The sequence below is a fragment of the Epinephelus moara genome, chromosome 10 (genome assembly GCF_006386435.1).
Source record: "Epinephelus moara isolate mb chromosome 10, YSFRI_EMoa_1.0, whole genome shotgun sequence".
Lineage (NCBI taxonomy): Eukaryota > Metazoa > Chordata > Actinopteri > Perciformes > Serranidae > Epinephelus > Epinephelus moara.
The window spans coordinates 14,410,169-14,428,923 of NC_065515.1; the positions used below are offsets into that span (position 1 = coordinate 14,410,169).

At 42.8% G+C, this 18,755-nt stretch overlaps 1 protein-coding gene across 1 annotated transcript in view; it reads left to right on the forward strand.

Moving 5' to 3' along the window:
• sema6bb (sema domain, transmembrane domain (TM), and cytoplasmic domain, (semaphorin) 6Bb) overlaps positions 1-18,755 on the forward strand; it is a 167,559-nt gene that overhangs the window by 55,760 nt on the left and 93,044 nt on the right. The window contains exons 2-3 of the mRNA XM_050055454.1: positions 13,712-13,836; positions 15,394-15,508. Coding sequence (XP_049911411.1) covers positions 13,731-13,836; positions 15,394-15,508 — 221 coding nt within the window. The 5' untranslated portion in view covers positions 13,712-13,730. The remainder of the gene's footprint in view (positions 1-13,711; positions 13,837-15,393; positions 15,509-18,755) is intronic.

Consider the following 18,755-nt stretch of genomic DNA (forward strand, 5'->3'; position numbering starts at 1 on the left):
CGTCCCGTCCCATCACGTCATGTCCTGTCACGTCCCGTCCCGTCACGTCACGTCACGTCACGTCACGTCACGTCACGTCACGTCACGTCACGTCACGTCACGCCACGCCACGCCACGCCACGCCACGCCACGCCACGCCACGCCACACCACGTCACGTCACGTCACGTCACGTCACGTCACGTCACATCTGTGTTTGTCTGCTTGTAGTGCAGTTAGTTGTATAGTTTAATATATAGCCTACTGTTACTGTACATTTCTGGTATCATATTTTTAACATTGAAAATGAAAATTTATTTCTTTGGCTTATTTTATGCAAAAGGATTGCACTCCCAGTTTGGAAAAAATCACACAATAACACAACAAAGCTTAGGGCACCCAAATGGCGAGCAGCATTAGGAGGGGCTACCTGCCAGAGTATTTTTGGCTGGTGAAGTGACTTCTTGAAGTTTTGGTGATGACAAAACCTCAGGAAAGAATTGTTTGTGGCCAACAAACATTCTGGCACATAATTCCCTGTAAAATCACAATGTGTTGTCTTTACAATTTGGGTTTGTACGGATTGAACAACTGAGATATAGAATTAGTGAGCTTTGGTGGCGATCGTAGGCTGATTTTTTGTCACCTTCGGACAAAGACAAGATTGCTGTCTAGGCTAACAACCTCTTGGCAGTAGCGTTGTTACCATGCCAAGCGTATGGCCTCATCTACACTAGCTAATTTACCACTTTAAATGACTAAATGACTATCTGTAACAAGAAACCATCTGGAAATGGGTGATACTGACAAAATCAAATATCAAGGTTTTCTTTTTGATGGCCATGCAGGTGTTGAGGCATTTTTCCATTCACTACATTGTTAGTATCACAATGCTAATAGTAATGATTCATTCTGCTCTAAGCACATCACATTTTTTTCCCCCATTACGGTTCATTATTTTCAAGGCTCTTTGCATAAAAAGGGTGAAAGCTGGATTATGAATATCAAGGTGAAAACCGCTTTGCAGATGAACTGCTTATTGTTGTTATTTACTCACTAAGAATGACTCATAATCAGCAACTCATTTGCATTCTCCTCCTGTTTGTCTTGATGCCATTTATTGCTAGAAACGTTCATAAACGTGGTAGTCCTATTGTGCAGAAATGAGCATACAGTCTACAGAGTCTGTTTTCATTTTTCAGTGCCCTCCACTTTCCCCCAAATGTTCTATTTTTGCCCGCCACCCAACCTCGAGCCTCAACTGACAGTCACTTGTTGCCATTACAATAAATTCACCTTTCCTCCTGATTCACAAGCAAAAAGGGCAAACAGTCTCTGGAAGGGAACATATCGCCCTATTGAGTTACTCCTGAGTATTTATGCAAGATAATACATGTCCTTGGGGGAATTTTAGCCGAATAATCACATCAAGGGGGATTCTGTCATGCTGCAGAACCTCTTATTGCCATTAGCAAGGTTTCTGTATTATTTATAACCATGCTGGAGATTATCGCCTTGTGTGTTTTCTTCTACTGGCTTTATGGAGCCTCCAGCCAGTGATGGATGGAGTTGCTTTTAGCCTCCCGTCAGTCTCAGAGTGTGTTTTCTTTTCATTTTTTTACTGCAGTGTAGCTGGGTTCCTCCTACATGGATGGTTTGAGTGTGATTTATGGCTTTGGCCCCTGATCCCTGCCCTGCTAATGATGGTTGTAAACTGGTGGGAAGCCAAAGGTCAGGCCTATCTCCACTGTTGTGATGTGAGATGATGTTTCTCCTTGTCTCGCAAAGCATGTTGAAGCTTCAAAGATAAAAGAGCAAGGAGAAGTAGCGTTGAGGCTGGAAAAATAAAAGGTATGCGTGGTACAGAGAATAAAAGATTTATCTCAGAGCTCTTTCTTGGAGAGTCTTCCTCCTGAAACACAGACCTATTATTAACCTGCAGACTCTTGCAGACGTTGTCAGACGATGCTGCAAAATCTTTGTTCTACTCCGTCTAGATTGCGACTCCAGCTCCTCTGTTTCCTGGTGTCTCGGCAGCTGTAATTTTGAGGACTGCGAAGGTTAATGACAGTGACACAACTCTGGGGAGAGCTCCAGTAATGCTCAAAGATATCCATTCATCAACAATAAGCTATTACAGGTATTACATTACTGCTCTGTCATCCAGCGCTCTTTAGTCGGGCTACCTCTCGCCCACTAATGGGAGCATATCCACTGCAGTGAGAAAGAGTCAGAGATTATCTTATTCCAGCACCAACCTTTAAATCCCCTGAAATTATATATCCATTAGACACATGGTACTGTGTAAAGAAGATACCGTAGTAACCGATACAAGTGGCCTCACTGTCAGGTGGCAGAGACAGAGGACCTGTTCTCATGGTCTGATTCAGATAAAAGAGGAGTGTTACAGAAATGTTTTTGTCCTCCTGCACATGCTGCACATATTTCCCACTACATAAATCCATGGTGTCTCTCAGTGCATGGGAAAACCAGTGTTCTGTGCATAAAGGTCACTCTTCATTTTTCATTTACCGTGCACTCCCCCCTCTTTTCTCCCTCTCGACTTCTCCTCTTTCTCTCTTCTCGCCCTCTCTCTCTTTAGATATCTGCGACGTTATTGAGGCTCCAGGATTTCATGGTGATGCAAATATCTAGTAAACAGACCCCGGGTGACTCAGGTCCCGAGCAAAGGGAAGAAATCATGTGTGCATTTCGCTGGAGTGGAGGGAATTCCTGCGTCGTTTTTACATTAGGTCTAAGAGAGATAGAGAGGGAAGACTGTGGTTTGGCTTAAGTGAAGGCATAATACCCAGAGGAAATGCGTGTTTGTTGTTTTGTTGTGTGCTTGTATGGAGTATATTGTGTATGTGCTTATGCACAGTATACGTGCATTTATGTCAGAGAGTCAGGGAAGAGGTTAACAGTCTGGGGTCAGTAGAGCAGATATAACGTTGTTTTCAGAAAGGCAAAACAAAGAAATCTTTACTCATATAGAATGTTTTACTCTAGGGGAGATACATAGCACAAACAAACAATGTGAACTATCAGATGCTGTTTAAAATACAAACACAATAAAACTAATCAAATGCACAGGGGAGAACAAATGTTTTCACTTTGCTTTCTAACAGCGTTGATGTTGGAGCACATCTAACGCAATCTGGAGAACGTATTCCAGCAGCTTGGACTGTAAAAACCAAAACCTGCTTTTTATTTTAACCTTCAGTACAACCAGAAGGCCTGTGCCAGACAATGTAGGAGGTCTGATAGGTGTGCATATGGAGTAAGCAACGCAGAGAGAGGTGCTGACTGTGGAGCAAGCTAGGGCTATGTAGACAAGATGTAAAATGTTACTGTCCACTCTGAGAGTAACTGGAAGCCAGTGCAGAGATCTGACAGGTGTGATGTGATCACACTTATGTTTTTTTTTTTGTTATGATCCTGGCAGCAGCTGTTTGAAAAATTTGTAGTCAGCCCACGGTCTTTTTAGGCAGACCATATTGGACAATTCCACACCTCAAAATTTAGATCCAATGCCAATACGCTGTAGAGTGCCAACACAGGATGCCCTTTATGTAGCGAGGCTGAAAGTAAGGTTGTAGAGTTCAGCACTGCACTTCGAAGCATTGTCGGACTCTTGATAAATAGTTCTCTCTCTCTCTCAAAAAAAAAAAGGATTATCAATGATGCAGCAGAGCCAGAGACACTCTATTTTATCCCACACATTCTTCTTCCTTGTCAGAACCTGGCGCCTATATTACCCAAAATGCAACTCAACCACTGAGAGTTTGCTTTGTAAATATGGATGCTTGTTGTGCTTGTAGGGGCTAATGTAGCCTCGAGCCACCAGCCTCAAGCAGAGATGAGGGGTGGGCTACAGAGTTCTGGTAACCTCACTTCTTCTATCTCCACACCACCAGATTTTTTTTTTGTTTTCAAACTTGTACTCTTCAGCACCAACTGACGCTGCCTCAAGCGACATCACTTGAGGCAATTCCGGATTTCACAGAGCTCCCTCTGGAGCCACAGAAGACTTTATGTAACTTCTTTCACATATTCAGTTATACTCCCTGAACCTGTAAACAGACTTTGATGTGGAAAAATTGGTGGAGTTTCCCTTTAAGGCCTGGAACACATGCTGCATCTTTAACCACCTGGAAAACATGAGGTTGGGCGCTGGGTGCTATTCTTTTTTCTACTCTGTGCACACTTTCAAGGGTGCGGAGTCAGGTTGCATCTGAAATTGCTAAGCGACCATAACCAGCACCGTATCAGAGTCTACTTACCCGAAATCCCAAGTTTAAAGCTGATCCTCTTCCTCCAGGCATTGATTTTTAAGTGTGCATTACGCCTAAAATATTGCACATGGGACAGATGTGAAGTTGTGGATAGCCAGGATTAAAAAATGATCAACTACTTCATATTTATTGTAGACTGATATTTACAGAAGAGAGGGGAAGATATCTACCAGATGTGATTTGTTGTTTCTCGTCACTATGCAATGCGCATTGCTGTGTCCCAAAATTTGAACTGTTAGGCCATGGAAATACATGCATCATTTGGGAATACATGTGTGCCACGACGGCATTGCTCTTGCTTTTAAATTTGTGCGTCTACACTGAACGAGTGGGTTTGAGGGTACAAAAAATGCAGCATGTGTACGGGCGCTGCTTGGACAGAGACAGACAGTATTTTGTGGTGGCCTGTCATTGCATCGTGCTGGCGAAAATCAGTGCGTCCACCCAGTGGTCGTATTTCCATTTCTGCCAATTGAAGCCAATCGGAGCTGGAGCCGAGATATTCTCATGACTGCAGCAGTTATTTGTCCTGCGAGTGAATGCTGATTGTAACCTTTCTCATTACATAAGAAAGCCAGATGTTAGCGGGATGTAGTGGGGTTTTTGTCTAGTGGGAAAGGGGCTTAAGTCGTAAATGCATTCAACCAGTGACTTAAGAGTTGAAATCTCCAATGGATGAGCGTGGGTACTGTTTAACGGTGTGTCATCAGCATAATTATAGTAACATGCCTTGTGCTTTCAATTTATGTAGCCTCGAGGCAACATCTACAGGCTGAACAGAAATGGTTCAAAGTATTGACCCCTGAGAGGCTCCCCTTTCCCACACATAAAGAGATACAGAAAAATGTCATCCCTTTAGATAAGTTGAAAATCAGGCAAGTACAGAGAGCCAGGAGGTCCTTCCCACTAGTCTAATCTTGGCTCAGTATGGATATAAATCTGGCAATGCGAGTGTACTGTTGGCTGTGTGCTCTTCCTCTCCTCTGTTTCTTTGTCTTTCTGTCTCTCTCATTCCGGACATTCTTTGGCTTCTCTCTCTTTATGTCCGGTGTGACTCCCCCTCTCTGTTTGAATGCCTCACTTGTCTCTCTTTCACCTTTGTTTCTCTTCATCACTCCCTGTTGTGCATTATTTTTGCCATTGTCTTTGTCCTGCGTTGTCCTTTCCCCACTCTCTAAACTCCTTTTTTTATAGTCACTGTGTTTATTTCCATCTTTGCCTTAAATCCTCTCTTGCAGCTTTCTTTCTCACGGCTTATTCTTTATTCCCTTTCCTCCTTACATCCCTGCCGCATACAGCATCTTATGTTATTGCTGATTGAAGGTGATCCAAGCAGCATCAGGGTATCACCTGTCATTGATTCTACACAGCCCATAAAGCAGCCTCTCCTCTCTCACTATTATGACAATTAGGCCAGTCTCGGGAAATCTATTGGGTGTTTTTAAGTCCGCATAAAGAAAATGGAACAATCATAAAATCCTACACTGCTTACTTAATACACTTTCCCATGTACAGGCACAGTCTCATGTACTGAGCTCTGAAGGTCATCTCGGTGATGTGGAACAATAAAAGCAGAGCAAAGTAGAGATCACCCTTGTGCCTGCGGCGAAGGAGTATTTCTTTGAACATTAATTCCTCTTAAAACGTTATTAAGTGTTTTAAGGATCAAGCTCAAAGTCTTTTTGGTAGTTTGAGTGTGTCTCCCTTACAATAACAAAGGTTATTAGAGCTTGAAATCCTCTGGGTTGTTGTTGGCTCCCTTCCAGTGTTATCTCTTTTTACAGAGCTTTATTGGAAACTGTGAATTGAATTGAATCAAGACGGGGTTCTGGTGCTCCTACGTCATCTTCTATGGCTACTATGGCTTCTAGTTTCATCATATCACAAAGACAGATGTTAGTGCGTTAGAAAATACTCGAACAACATACATATCTCTTGAAGAATATCTATATTTAAATCTTTGTGCAATTATATATCAATCACAAAAAACATGAGAACAGCTTTAGAATTCAAAATTGCTTTAACTGAGGAATTTGTCCACCAGGGCACAGCATAATGACCTGTAAAAAACAACACTGACATGAAGCTGATTCATAACTGTGATCTGTTTACACATGCAGGAGACAAAGAGCAGCATTTGCATATATTTAGACTTGTGTTTGCGGAACTCTGGTGAAAGCAGGTCAGACGTTTGGTCCAACATCAGCTCTGTATTCGCTCCTGAAAGACAAATCTTTCTCTTTAGCTGCAAAATGCTCCACTATGTTAACAACTAATTGCTGATTGTGTTTGTCTGCAGTTTGGTGCATTTTGGTCAATGACTGTATATCAAGGACAAAGCATCTCCACTTCCTCCCACTGTACAAAAATAAAGCCAAAATATCCTGGATATGGCCACTGCCATCTTGCGCTGGTGTCTTGATTTGTTACCAGAGCCTGCGCAGTGGGGATTTCCATGGTATCCAGTTCTCATCGTCCGATTATTCGCAAGCAGTGCCATTAATCGCGAGCACACCAGTTAGCACACACAGCTGTCGATCATGACATCAAACTCCACTTTGCATAGCACCAAATAACTAGTTCTTACCCAGCTTGTCATGACCACTTGCATATAACCAGACTCTGGTGATGTCTGCATTATGTAGATATAAGGAGGCCCAGACTGCAGATATCGTTGGAGGCAATCTCTGTTTATTCCTCTCCTGACAACAGGTAGCGAAAACAAAATCCTCCATCATACACAACCATACAAACTCCAGCCCCTCTCCCACGGAGCACAACAGGAAAAGGGCACCATTTCACATTCAATTAAGCACAATTAAACAGAAATTATACCTGACAACAAGTGGCAAAAACAAAATCCACCGTCATACCCAACCACACAAACTCCAGCCCCTACACAAATTAAGCAACACAAGATTGGCATAAAATTAACTTAGAAACATAGCTTAACAGCGCTAAAAAAAAATGGAAATGACCATAAGAGCTATGTTGCAATGTCTCCTGCCTTGCCTTGTTGAGGCCTCTTATAGATGGGGTACCCCCAAAGATGAGTGCAGGGGTACATTAGTCTCTATATACAGACTCTACATTCAGTGAATGTAGAGTCTGTAGGCAAACCCCGGAGATCTTGCCTCCGGAAGAAGAGCAGAAGAGCCCTGGTTTCCGGTGCTAGGCTGTCTGTAGTCCGCGTGATATTGATCAATCACGTTTGAGCCGGCTGCAGTTGTCGCCAGGTTAAATGCTCTGTGCGGTGATCTAACGAGGCGGAACATAATTGGCGTCTCTGCAAACTCTGAATCCATCGCAGTGGTTCAGTATATTTACTTAAATATAAACGGAAGTCGGAAACGGAAATTCGCCTCCTCAAATCGGAATGCCAAAAAATCGGGGGTCTGCCCCCAGAGGCCGATGGGTTCCGAGAATGCATTTACATCAATGTGACAAGAACTACCTAAAATGACAGAATCCATCTTTGAGAAAAAGTTGATTTGATGTGTACTTGAAGTGTTTAGTTTTGCTAATGTTCCATCCACTAACATAGAGTGGTTAAGGTTTATGGCCTATACTGCAGCCAGCAGCCAGGTCAGGTCAGGTCAGATGAACTCTATTATCCCACAGGGGCAAATTTATGTGGTCATACATTGTCAGTTTTAAAACACAAAGATACACTGTATGTGCACGATCAATATAGTAATATAGGTGCACATCTGTCTCTCATTTAGTGGTCTAATTGCTGTAGGCACAAATGATTTGCTTTGTCTTATTGTTCTTATTTTCAGCTGCAGTATTTCTGCTGTTTGACTCTCTACATCCACGGAATTCAGGTGGAGAGGATGGGTAGGATCAGTGAGGATCTGTTCAGCCTTTTTAAGAATAAGGTCGTTGTACAGCTGTGCTGCGGATGATTAACCCAGATCATCCGACTCACTGTCTTGATCATCCGCTGCAGTTTGGCATGATCTAGAACAGTACGTGATTGAGATCAAGATATTTTGGCTTCACTTTTGGGGAGCTGTCATGTCATCCATCTTTACTGTACAGTCTATGATTTTGGTATTCATTTGGCACAGTTTCCTCAGAGCTTTATTCACTGAAAAGTTAATGAGAGCAGTGGGAGTGAAACAAAGCAGTAAAGTTGTAGCTCGTACACCTAAACAATGAGCTGAAAGCTGCAGAATTGGGGATAATTCTCTGTAGGTTCCCTATTGAGACTGTCTTCTCTTTCACACACAAGTAATCATGTGATTCTTTGTTAATGTAAAAATGTGAATTAGTGCAGCTTTAATATGTGCAATACCTGCAAATTGTATAGAAAACATTCATATTTTGGAGGAGCATAAAAATTGAATTTGCCTTGTAAAACGGTGATAAAAGGATTTGAGTGGAAATAGACCATGTTTGAATTAATTCTTCTTCTGTGCAGGCTTTTTGAAGATGGGCGACCAGTATGAAAAGGGATTATATCAGACTGTTGCTTGAGTACTGTGTTACCAGTACTGATACCTCTGTATAATACTTGACAGCCACTCTGTTAAATATTTTAATCATAAATACCCCAACCACCACACTGTCCCCATTAATGCTGCTCCATTTCATTACCATTTTCCCAATATCTAGGACACGCATAATCTTGGTTTTCTTTCAACCGTCCAATTTTTAGTGCAAGTACCTCACGGCTGTGTGATGAAAACACATCGAGAACGTTCACGTCGACAAGACTGGGGCTAAGGGAGAGCAAGAGAGAAGCCAGGGCATAACGAGATGGTGAGAGGGAATAGGTAGAGAGACTGAGGAGAGGAGAAAGTGAGAGCCATGGCAACCGTAATAAGTGACAAAAGCATTTCAGAGCATATTAGCACCTTCATTTGATGATGAGGTGTTCTATTTGCATGTAAAGTATCCAAAGCCCTGCAGCAGAGGGTCACTGTTTCTGTATAACCAGCATCCAATTCTACATTGCAGACATTCCTCACATCTCTTCCTCGCCATCAAACCATTTCCTCTTGTCTTTAAAGCATGTGTTCTTTCTCCTGACTCGACTCTGTATCAGAACTGTATCAGTCCACATTAGGGCTTTGCTAATAACACCAGACATCATTGATTGCCTGGTGATTTGTTATGTGAGCTATCTTAAGTTTGCTACAGTGTTGATCTTTCCGAGGTGGTGTTTACCGGGTCCCGGGAGACATAGCACCCTCCACACATAACACTCTCTCTCACCTTTTCGGCAGCTAAATGATCTCTTAATGACTTTGTTGAGGAAATTACCTGCCTAAACACCCATAATCAAATTGATCTGGTGCTGTGGAAACAGACAAATTAACAAGTCTGTTTAAATCCTGATGAAGCGAGTGGAGCATGGTGGTGAGTTCAGGAGTCCTGTTTCATTAATAGTAAAGAAAAGATAGTCAGACTGGATGGGGTGTTAAAGCTCAGACTGAAGTTTCACTTGGCCAGCTATGGTTTGCATTTTTCCTCCGCTGTTGTCACTTGCCATCTGTATTAACTTGGCATCCAAATAAGACTGTTGGGATGCTGCCTGAAATCAAGCTCAATCCCTGAATATGTTTGTCACAACACTGGAAACAATAGTCCCCCCTCCTCCCCCCGGTGAAAGAACTGACACAATAATTTGCTACTGACAGTGTCGTTTTTAACATTTCTTAAATCCACAGAGCCCACACAGTGTGCCAGCTTCAATACGACTTCAGTGGCATCTACTGCCATTTCAATTTCGAACACGAAGCGCTATAGCACCCTGGGGTTGAATATTTGGGATTAGTGTCTCCTCCGAATGGCAAAATGTATATGTGACTTGCAGTATGCTTCGTTCAATGATAATGGCGTATTAGTGTTCAGCTTGTGCCATGCAGTGAGGCTTCTGAATGGACTCGGCTGCAGCCATTTGTCATAATTACAGAGATGCTTTGGCTCTGAACCATTTGCGCACCCACACACACATACACACGCACTTTTATACTTGTGTATCTACTTATTCTGCTGTCCCATGAAATTGTATAGCCCAGGGTGTCTAATTATACTAATCGAATGCGTACCGCCTGACATTTATTCATACATTATTAATAGCAGAAACAATAGAATCTGTGATTGGATATAGTGACTTCCTGACTTCTCATCTTCTCTCTCTCTCTCTCTCTCTCTCTCTCTCTCTCTCGCCGTGTCTCACTTATCTCTCACTCCATCTCTCTCTTTACCCCATGACCTCCTTTCTTCTCTTTATGACTCTTTCCCTGTCACCTCCTGTAATTTTGCTTGTGGGTGTTGAGTAATTAGCATGCCTCCCACTTTTATTCTGATGTCAGCTCAGGGAATTTGAGAAATGTCCCATAAAGATTATGTGTCCTGATAAGGTTATGTCTGGGACTCCATTAAAGAGATGGGCTGCACAATGGCTGTTTGTATCCTTCGGGGGGAGAGAGAGAGAGAGCAAAAGACTGAAAGGGAGAAACTGTTTCCACGTCACTACACAGAGTTCAGTGTGCCAGCTTTATTTATTTTCCGTTCTATTATGTACTTTCACGTAATTGAAATTTAATTTAAGATTAAGATAAACCCATTAATTATGTTGATGTGTTTCAAATTGATACTATATGTTAAACACCCAGTATACATACAAACTTTCTCATTCTTTTTGGCCTGGGGCTGTTTGCCATTGTTTGAGCAAGGTCCCTTATTTCCAATTCTAAAGGACTATGTAACCTTTGCCAGAACAGAAAAACCACATTGTTTTTCTTACAAATAAAACATTGAATTTATGATCAGTAAAACTCACCCTTCCACAGTTCAGTACAGTTACTTAAGGGCGTTTACCTCAATAGCCTTACTTCGTCCGGCTTAAGGTGGCTAATGTTTGCAAATTTTAGACAGATATTTGTGTACAGCAGTTCCCCTGACCTAGACCCTAACTACACATCTGAAGATATTTTTATGAATTTCCCCCCTTCTGTTTGTTTTGTCAATTCTGTCCACACAACCTTCATTTCACCAAATGTCTCCAGCCATACTAGGATGTAAAAACAACTCCAAACGCTTGCCAGTGTCAGCTGTCTTCAGCAGTCTCCTCTTGTTGCAAAGCTAGTAAGGTGTATAGGTTAACGTTTACTTTTCAAAAACACCTACGAGATTTCTTGTTACCACGGCTGTGGCTCAGAGGTAGAGCGGGTCGTCCGCTAATCAGAAGATCAACGGTTGGATCCATGTAACTTTGAGCAAGATACTGAACCTTAAAATGTTCCTGATGGCTATTCCATCGGTGTTTGAATGTGTTAAAAACTGAGTAGCAGGCGGCACCTTGTATGGTAGCCTCTGCCACCAATGTGTGAATGTGTGAATAGGTGAATGTGACTCATAGTGTAAAACATGCTTTGAGTGGTCAGATGACAGGAATGGCGCTATACAAGTGCTGGGCCATTTACCATTTACCATTGATTCCCCTTCCATGTAAGGATGACTTCAGAAACTGAGGTGACCCAAATAACATTGGGCTGTTTGTGTTGGAATTTGTGCAGCAATACTAAGTTTAACTGTAAAGGAGTCATTGCACCAGGCAGTTCTCTCAAAACCTGAACAAACCGGTAGTCCGCTGTTGTTGCTGTTGTTTCAGGCTCATACTTATTATGCAAAGCAACAAAGGGCATGCAGATATTGAATAGATAATGTCATAATTTCCTCAACGCTCTGTTTTACATGTCCACATGCATACAAAGTAACCAGAGTTTTGAAAAATCTGCAAAAATCGTTGTTTTAGTGACCTGGAACTGTGTTTGTGTGTGGACAAGGGGCCAAAACGTAGAGCACAACATCAATTAGCGATAATATCAGCATACTTTTCTACTTGTGCTACTGTTATACAACCCTGTGTTATCATTATACCATTATGTGTTAGTTGTGGCAGCAGTGGCTGCTGGTTACAAAAACCTAAAGTGTTGCTACAGCATACAATCATATTTTACACCATGTTTCAGTTTCAACATGATAAAGACTGCACAAGGTTTTATCATAGTTTATGTTTTATTGCAGTAAGTTAAGTTACAATACGCAACACAACTTGTAATCTCTGCCAGTAAAGCTCTCTGAAACTCACAATGCAATTTAGTGGACTTGAACTGATCTGAAAAAGACAGGAAAAGAGTCAAAGAGAGATAACGACCAACATAGAAAGGATGGGTGCACAGTAGATGCGTGCTTGTTGTCGCATCATTTTACACATTGTGTATCTGTGACCACAGTTAAATGCTGAAGAGATTTGCATAAAGAAATCCAACCTTGACTATTCAAATGTGAGATGTTGCAGTTGTGCATGAGTGAAAGAAATGTTTTGTGTTTGCAGCAGTGGGGGTGGAAGGCCTCTCCACTTGATTTTCAAAACAAATTACCCAATGTTGCATTCAGTGTTAAGATGACAACAAGATGAAAATCGAGTTATGGGGTTTTGTAAATTATGTGTTTGTGAAATCTCTAGGAAAACACAATTCCATGCCAGGCTGGTACGGTGAGGGAAAAATTGATAGATAATTACAGATGAGTCAGAGCTCAAGATAATAACAAGTTGAATGAAAGTGCCCGTTGGATGCACAGTGAATTCCACCACACACATGCCACAGCAGCAAAATTGCAGTAACAGCACGCAGAGGTAGCGGCCGGCCGGTCTTGCCTTCTGAGGTTTGTGGTTGAAGTCGATAGCAATTCAGAGAGCTTTTCTCCTACGAGGCAGAGAGCTTGGTACATTTTCTAGAGGGATCACGTAGTGTAACTTAATTTGGGTATCATTTCCACATGAATCACATCCGAGACCTGCATGTGCCTCCGTACTGCCAGATGAAAAATACCAACAGTTTAGCTTCGCTGTCGAGAGGTGATTTGCGTTGCTGGCAAGCATTTAATTTAAGTAAACCACCACTTCTCTCCCACTCTCAGCCTCTTTCATATCCTGGATAATGCTTGAAGTCTGGAGCGTTATTGAGCCTTTCACTCACTGTACAGATTTTCCATTCAGCTATAGGCCATATATTGCCCTCTGTCTTGCCCAAGATGTTGCCCCTTCGCCTCCTTCTCATTTTTCTCAGATGTGTCATATGTGGTGCGATGTTTGATGTGGTCATGTTGTGCCACAGTGATCTGGCTGCATTCAGAGCTGACTGGACACTTCTCCCCCAGTGCATGACTTAATCCCTTGCTCCGAGCAGCTATTTCACTCCCCTCACATCAGGGCGAAGAGCTAGAGATGCTGTGGGAATACAGAGATAGAGCTTCAGTCAAGAAAACCAGCCAGCCAGTTAGTTAGTTAGTCAGTCAGTGATTGAGTGAGTGAATATTCCTCCGTCTGTGTATGTTAATGCGTGTCTCGCTCCTCTGCCTCATTTAGCAACCACTCACTGCCTTTTCTCCCTTTTTGTCTTTTTCTTAATTCCCACAGACTCCGCCGTTGTGTTGCCATGGCGACCGTGGCCCCTCCCTTCTTCCTGCTGTGTTGGCTGCTCCAAGTGGCGAGCTCGGCGTTCCCAGAGGAACCGGGGCCCATCAACGTCATCCCCACCGAAGGTATTGACCTCCCGACTTTCTCGCCCTCTAGCCGCCTACTCCCCTGCGTGACTCTCTCCCAGGTCGTGATGTGTGAGGTGTGGGGTCGCGGCCTAACAGGCAGAGTGTTGAAATGGGGGAGGGAAGGCAAGGAGGAGGTTTTAGGGTCGTGGTGTAGGCTGCGGAGGTCAGACAGGCTCTCACACGAATAGTGTTGACTGGTTTCCAGGTCGGGAGGTGTGGGGTCACGCTCAGGAATGAGACCAGAGTGTAGGAAAGGGCTCTGGCGTTTCTGACTTTCCCACACACACACGCTGACCCTCGAGAGACGCAGCTTCTTACACACTCAGACTTTGAGTCTCCATATCAGCTTGGCAGTCTGTAGCTCAGTCCAGACCTTTGATTGATTGCAGTTCAATAATATTGATTTATGGTTTCCCAGCTGAGTCCAGACCCTTCTTGATGTATCAATACCAAACAGTGGAATGTAGATGATGTCAGGGTACTGAGCGCTACAGTGGAGCGGCTGTGTTAGTCTCAGCAGCTGTGCTTTACAGCAGGTATAGTAGAGAATGTGGACTCATGTGGATGGTCGCACAAGACAAGTAGAGGAAAGTATGGAGGTGGACAGACAGAAAAAGGTGGAGGACAAGGAGAGAACAGAATGAATTACAGTGGGTCCCAGGACGGAGTGACGTAGGTAGCCCACAATAGGAAGAAATAACAGGATAGAAATAAATCAGAAGCAGACAAAACACAGAGGTGAATAAAAAGAAGAAACAGATTAATGGACTATAGTGTGGGATTTAAAGAAGTAATGATGAAAGAGCAGAGGGAGGATGAGGGGATATCAGATGGAAATACTCTCACTCACCTCAGTCAAGGTCAAAGACAGATAGCCACACTGGTAATCCATCCGATTTATATGTATGATTTCTGCTTTTCTCTTCACTTTATTCTTTTAACTGTGTCTTTGCACATCTATGGGACAACATGATAAAAACATGGTGAAAATGCTCCACCAATCTTATCTCTTATTCCTTTCCCTTAAGGTTTCACTTCCTCGACGCACTAAATTCCGCGTCCACAGAAACACTTTGAACATTTTGTTTTACCTTTTTGATGCTTTTGAAAATGTCACCTGTCTCTGCGTGTCTCTCTTTCCTGAATTATCCGAATCAGTTGGCAGAATATGTCTTGCCAAACTTGTCAACAAAAAGCAGCATGCAAATGAACAATTTATCAAAAGTGAGTCTCAATCAGTCAAGAAACAAAAAACTTGTGAATCTAACAGTGACATATGAGGTGCAGTTCAGACATCTTTCATTCTCAGAGGATTATTTGTTTCTTGTATCAGGGTTCGTGCTCTGCTCTGTGTCTTTGTAGGCTTAATGTAGCCGATACACTGCTGTTTCAAATGCAGGTCTCAAACTTTGTCACCTTGAATACCTGTTACTGCTGCAGAACTGTCAAAACAAACTAACACAGAAACACTTTTATGTCGACTACTTTTTGCCAATGATGGATGTCAGTTTGGGAATCAGCCATTATCTGTTTCTGTCTCTCCTTCACTGACAGTGGTGAGAAAACACCCAGTGTTTCTGGGCCGACCCCACCGAACATGGCTGAGACAAGAGCCTCTACACATCCAGAGGGTCCTCCAAGTCAATCGGACGCTCTACATTGGAGCCAGGTACAACACACACACACACATACACACACACAGACATCTAACTAAAATGTAAGGAGGTCTGGCTGTCCTTTGATTTTCTGAACAACCAATCCAATCTGATTGACTTCATACTTGGTGGGTGTGCTGAGGACTCAAGAAGGTGCAGTGTAGAGTGCGAGCCCTTGAGATTTAAAGGACATATTAGTTACTAGTGCCTCATGTACACACTGTATTGTATTGAGTATTTATCCCTATTAACTGTTACACCACTGAGCCACATGCTGTGTGCAGCTCAGTCCCCATCACATGCTACAGTATATTCAAGAACAGATGAAGAAAGAGAGACCAGAGATTTTACATTGCCGCAAACTCAAACATTTTAAGTATCTGCAATGAAACTTTTGCACTGAACGCTTGAGATGCAGGGTACACCCTGGACAGATTGCCAGACTATCACAGGGCTGACCCATAGAGACAGACAACCATTCACTCTCACATTCACACCTACGGCCAATTTAGGGACACTGATTCACCTAACCTACATGTCTTTGGACTGTGGGAGGAAGCCCGGAGAAAACCCACACTGATACTTGAGAACATACAAATTCTGTACAGAAGGGCTCCCCCACTGCAGGGTGCAAACCAGGAACCCTCCTGGTGTGAGGGGACAATGCTAAGCACCACACCACCATGCTGCAGAATGAAGGCTTTTGTTCACAGAAATAGCCTGGTCCCAAATAGCTAACTGTTAGCAAATGACACGTATCCTCTTGCATTGCTAGAGGACACAATTCTAGGCATTTTCCGACCACAGGAACTCTTTAAATAGTTGTAAGAACCCTCCCTTTTTGTTGTGTCCGCACTGCAACATCTAGGAATGATCATAGTTCTTCCAACACCTTTTCAGGGACTTTGTCAGATTCTTTTTTAGAGTAGGTCCCAGCGCGAGAGGACCATGAGTGATGTAAGTGTATGTTGATTGGTCAAACATAGCCAGTGCAGCACCAGCAGCAGCCATTTTTTAAGACCTGTTAGCTGTGTAAACAGCAGACAACACCAAACACCAACAACAGCTCTTAACAAAAGCAATATAACAAAACAGAAAAATGGACCGGCAGTGAATTCAAGGCTTCACTTAGCATATATGTGACAGCTGAAATACAATGCAAGTGACAGAGCTATACCAACGACTGGTCAGCTTATAATATGCCACTTCCGCGTTCCTTTTGGTGGTGTGAATGCAAACAGAAAAAAAGCCCTTGAAGGTATTTGTGTGTAGTTCTTGTAGGCATTTTCTCTCAGGGAGTCCCAGAACAGTTTGGTCCAAAAACACCTTATGTCAAGGCAGGTGTATTGCTCAGGACCCATTGCTCTGCCACAGTTTAAAGTGTGAAGTTGTTTAGATGAGCATTTCACAGGAGAGATTCAAGCAGAAATACCAGATGACAAGCAATCGACCTGTTCTGAACAGGCACATTTTGAACAGGCACTGCACTTGCGCTTATGAAATTAAAGTATAAGCAGCTGATTTATGTATTTATCTACAGTAAGAGTAAGCTTTGAGAAATCTGGGGCCTGTGATATGCCTTTGATTGCTTGCATCACACACATATACAAGTACAAATATAGCTCTGTCAGAGCCATTTTCAGCTTTAATATCTGTTGGATTGTCTGTTATCGCTGCATTTGTTGCCAGGCAACCCACTTTCAATGGACATTATTTTAGGAGTTACAGTGTCGGAGCCTAAAACCTACAGTTATTTAAAAAACATATCATCAGTATTATAGCTGTAGAGAGGTGAGGGATCCTTGTTGATTTTATTAACGGTGGCAGATCCAACATTGTGGTTAGTGTTTCAACATGCTGTGCACATATTAACATTCTTTTATTAGCATTTAGCTGTGGCTTAGTACTGATGGGGCTACTTTTGGACTCTCTATGGATTGAGGTGATTTCACTGACATGTATTGATTTTTCTGCAAAACTCTGCCATTGCTGGTGTGACCAGCCCTCAAAGGTATACTATGCAGGACTATCAGTTGCTGTCCGTAAACAAGCTCGCCAGCAAAAGTGAAAGTAAAAGCCAATCCCAGATTCACTCTCATGTGGCGTTTTGCTCGCTTTATTTAAATTTTTCGCAGCGCTGTGTCTCTTGGATGCCTGCTGGCACCTGGTCACTCCCTGACCTCACTTGAGCGCTATGGGGTTATGCACCCATAAATGTTCCAGACACAGAAAATACAGGAATACAAATTAAAACCAGGAGTCTCTGTGGAAGCATACACCGCCACACACTTATAGTGGGTTTGACTCTATACATTGTTTTTTAGGAAAATCCTGCACAGTGTGACTTCAACAAACCTTATTATTATTTAACATTATTTAAACATTAAAAATTGGAGTTTCTGATTACTTGGTAAAATAAATGTCCAATTGCTGTGAGACTTTGGCAATGTTTTTTTGTAACAAATGTGTTACAGTATAGCATCATTTAAAGGCTGATATTTGGCCCAACAAATGTCTTCTAGTTCAGTGTCCATACTATGCAGGTCTGCATCTGTCTGTCTGATAAATGTGCTGATCCTGGACAGACAGAAGCCCAGGTGGTCAGGAGGGCCAGACGAGGACTGCCTGCTGGTTAACACTGTAAAGCTACATCTGCTGCTCCCTGGAGCCGTTCAGGAGCCGACCTGAAACAGACTGAGCTAACAAAAAACACACACCTCAAGATTTACTGTCCATGTTGTCCAAAAATTAATTTAGCCTGAAACATGCTAAAAAAATGAGATACAGTCAGTTTCCACATATGGCACTGGTTATTTGCTGTATAGTGGCAGTCTGAAAGAAGACTGAAGTGGTTTACAGCAAGAGACGCCGCTGTGGTCCAGGAAATGACCCAGTCCCTGGCCTCCAGCTGGTCTAACCTCACTACTGAGAGATGGTAGTAAATATATCAAACTATGTAACATGGTTCCAGCCATTCTGTCTGCGCTCAGAGGGTCTATGAGCACACACATGCACACAGCCTGATACTAAAACTGCACACAGACGACTACAGCTACTGCAGTCGGCAGGTCTGCTTTAAAATATTACCAGAGCCACGAAGCAGTCTGAGAGACGTTAATTTCAATTTACAGCTGCAGAAATTTTTACTGAAAAGCAGAGGTAAACCGATATGAATGTCTCAGCCAACTGGATGATAATGAAATGCTAGACTGACAGGCGGAAAGACGAGAGAGGCGAGGGGGGTTCACGGCAGCATAAGGG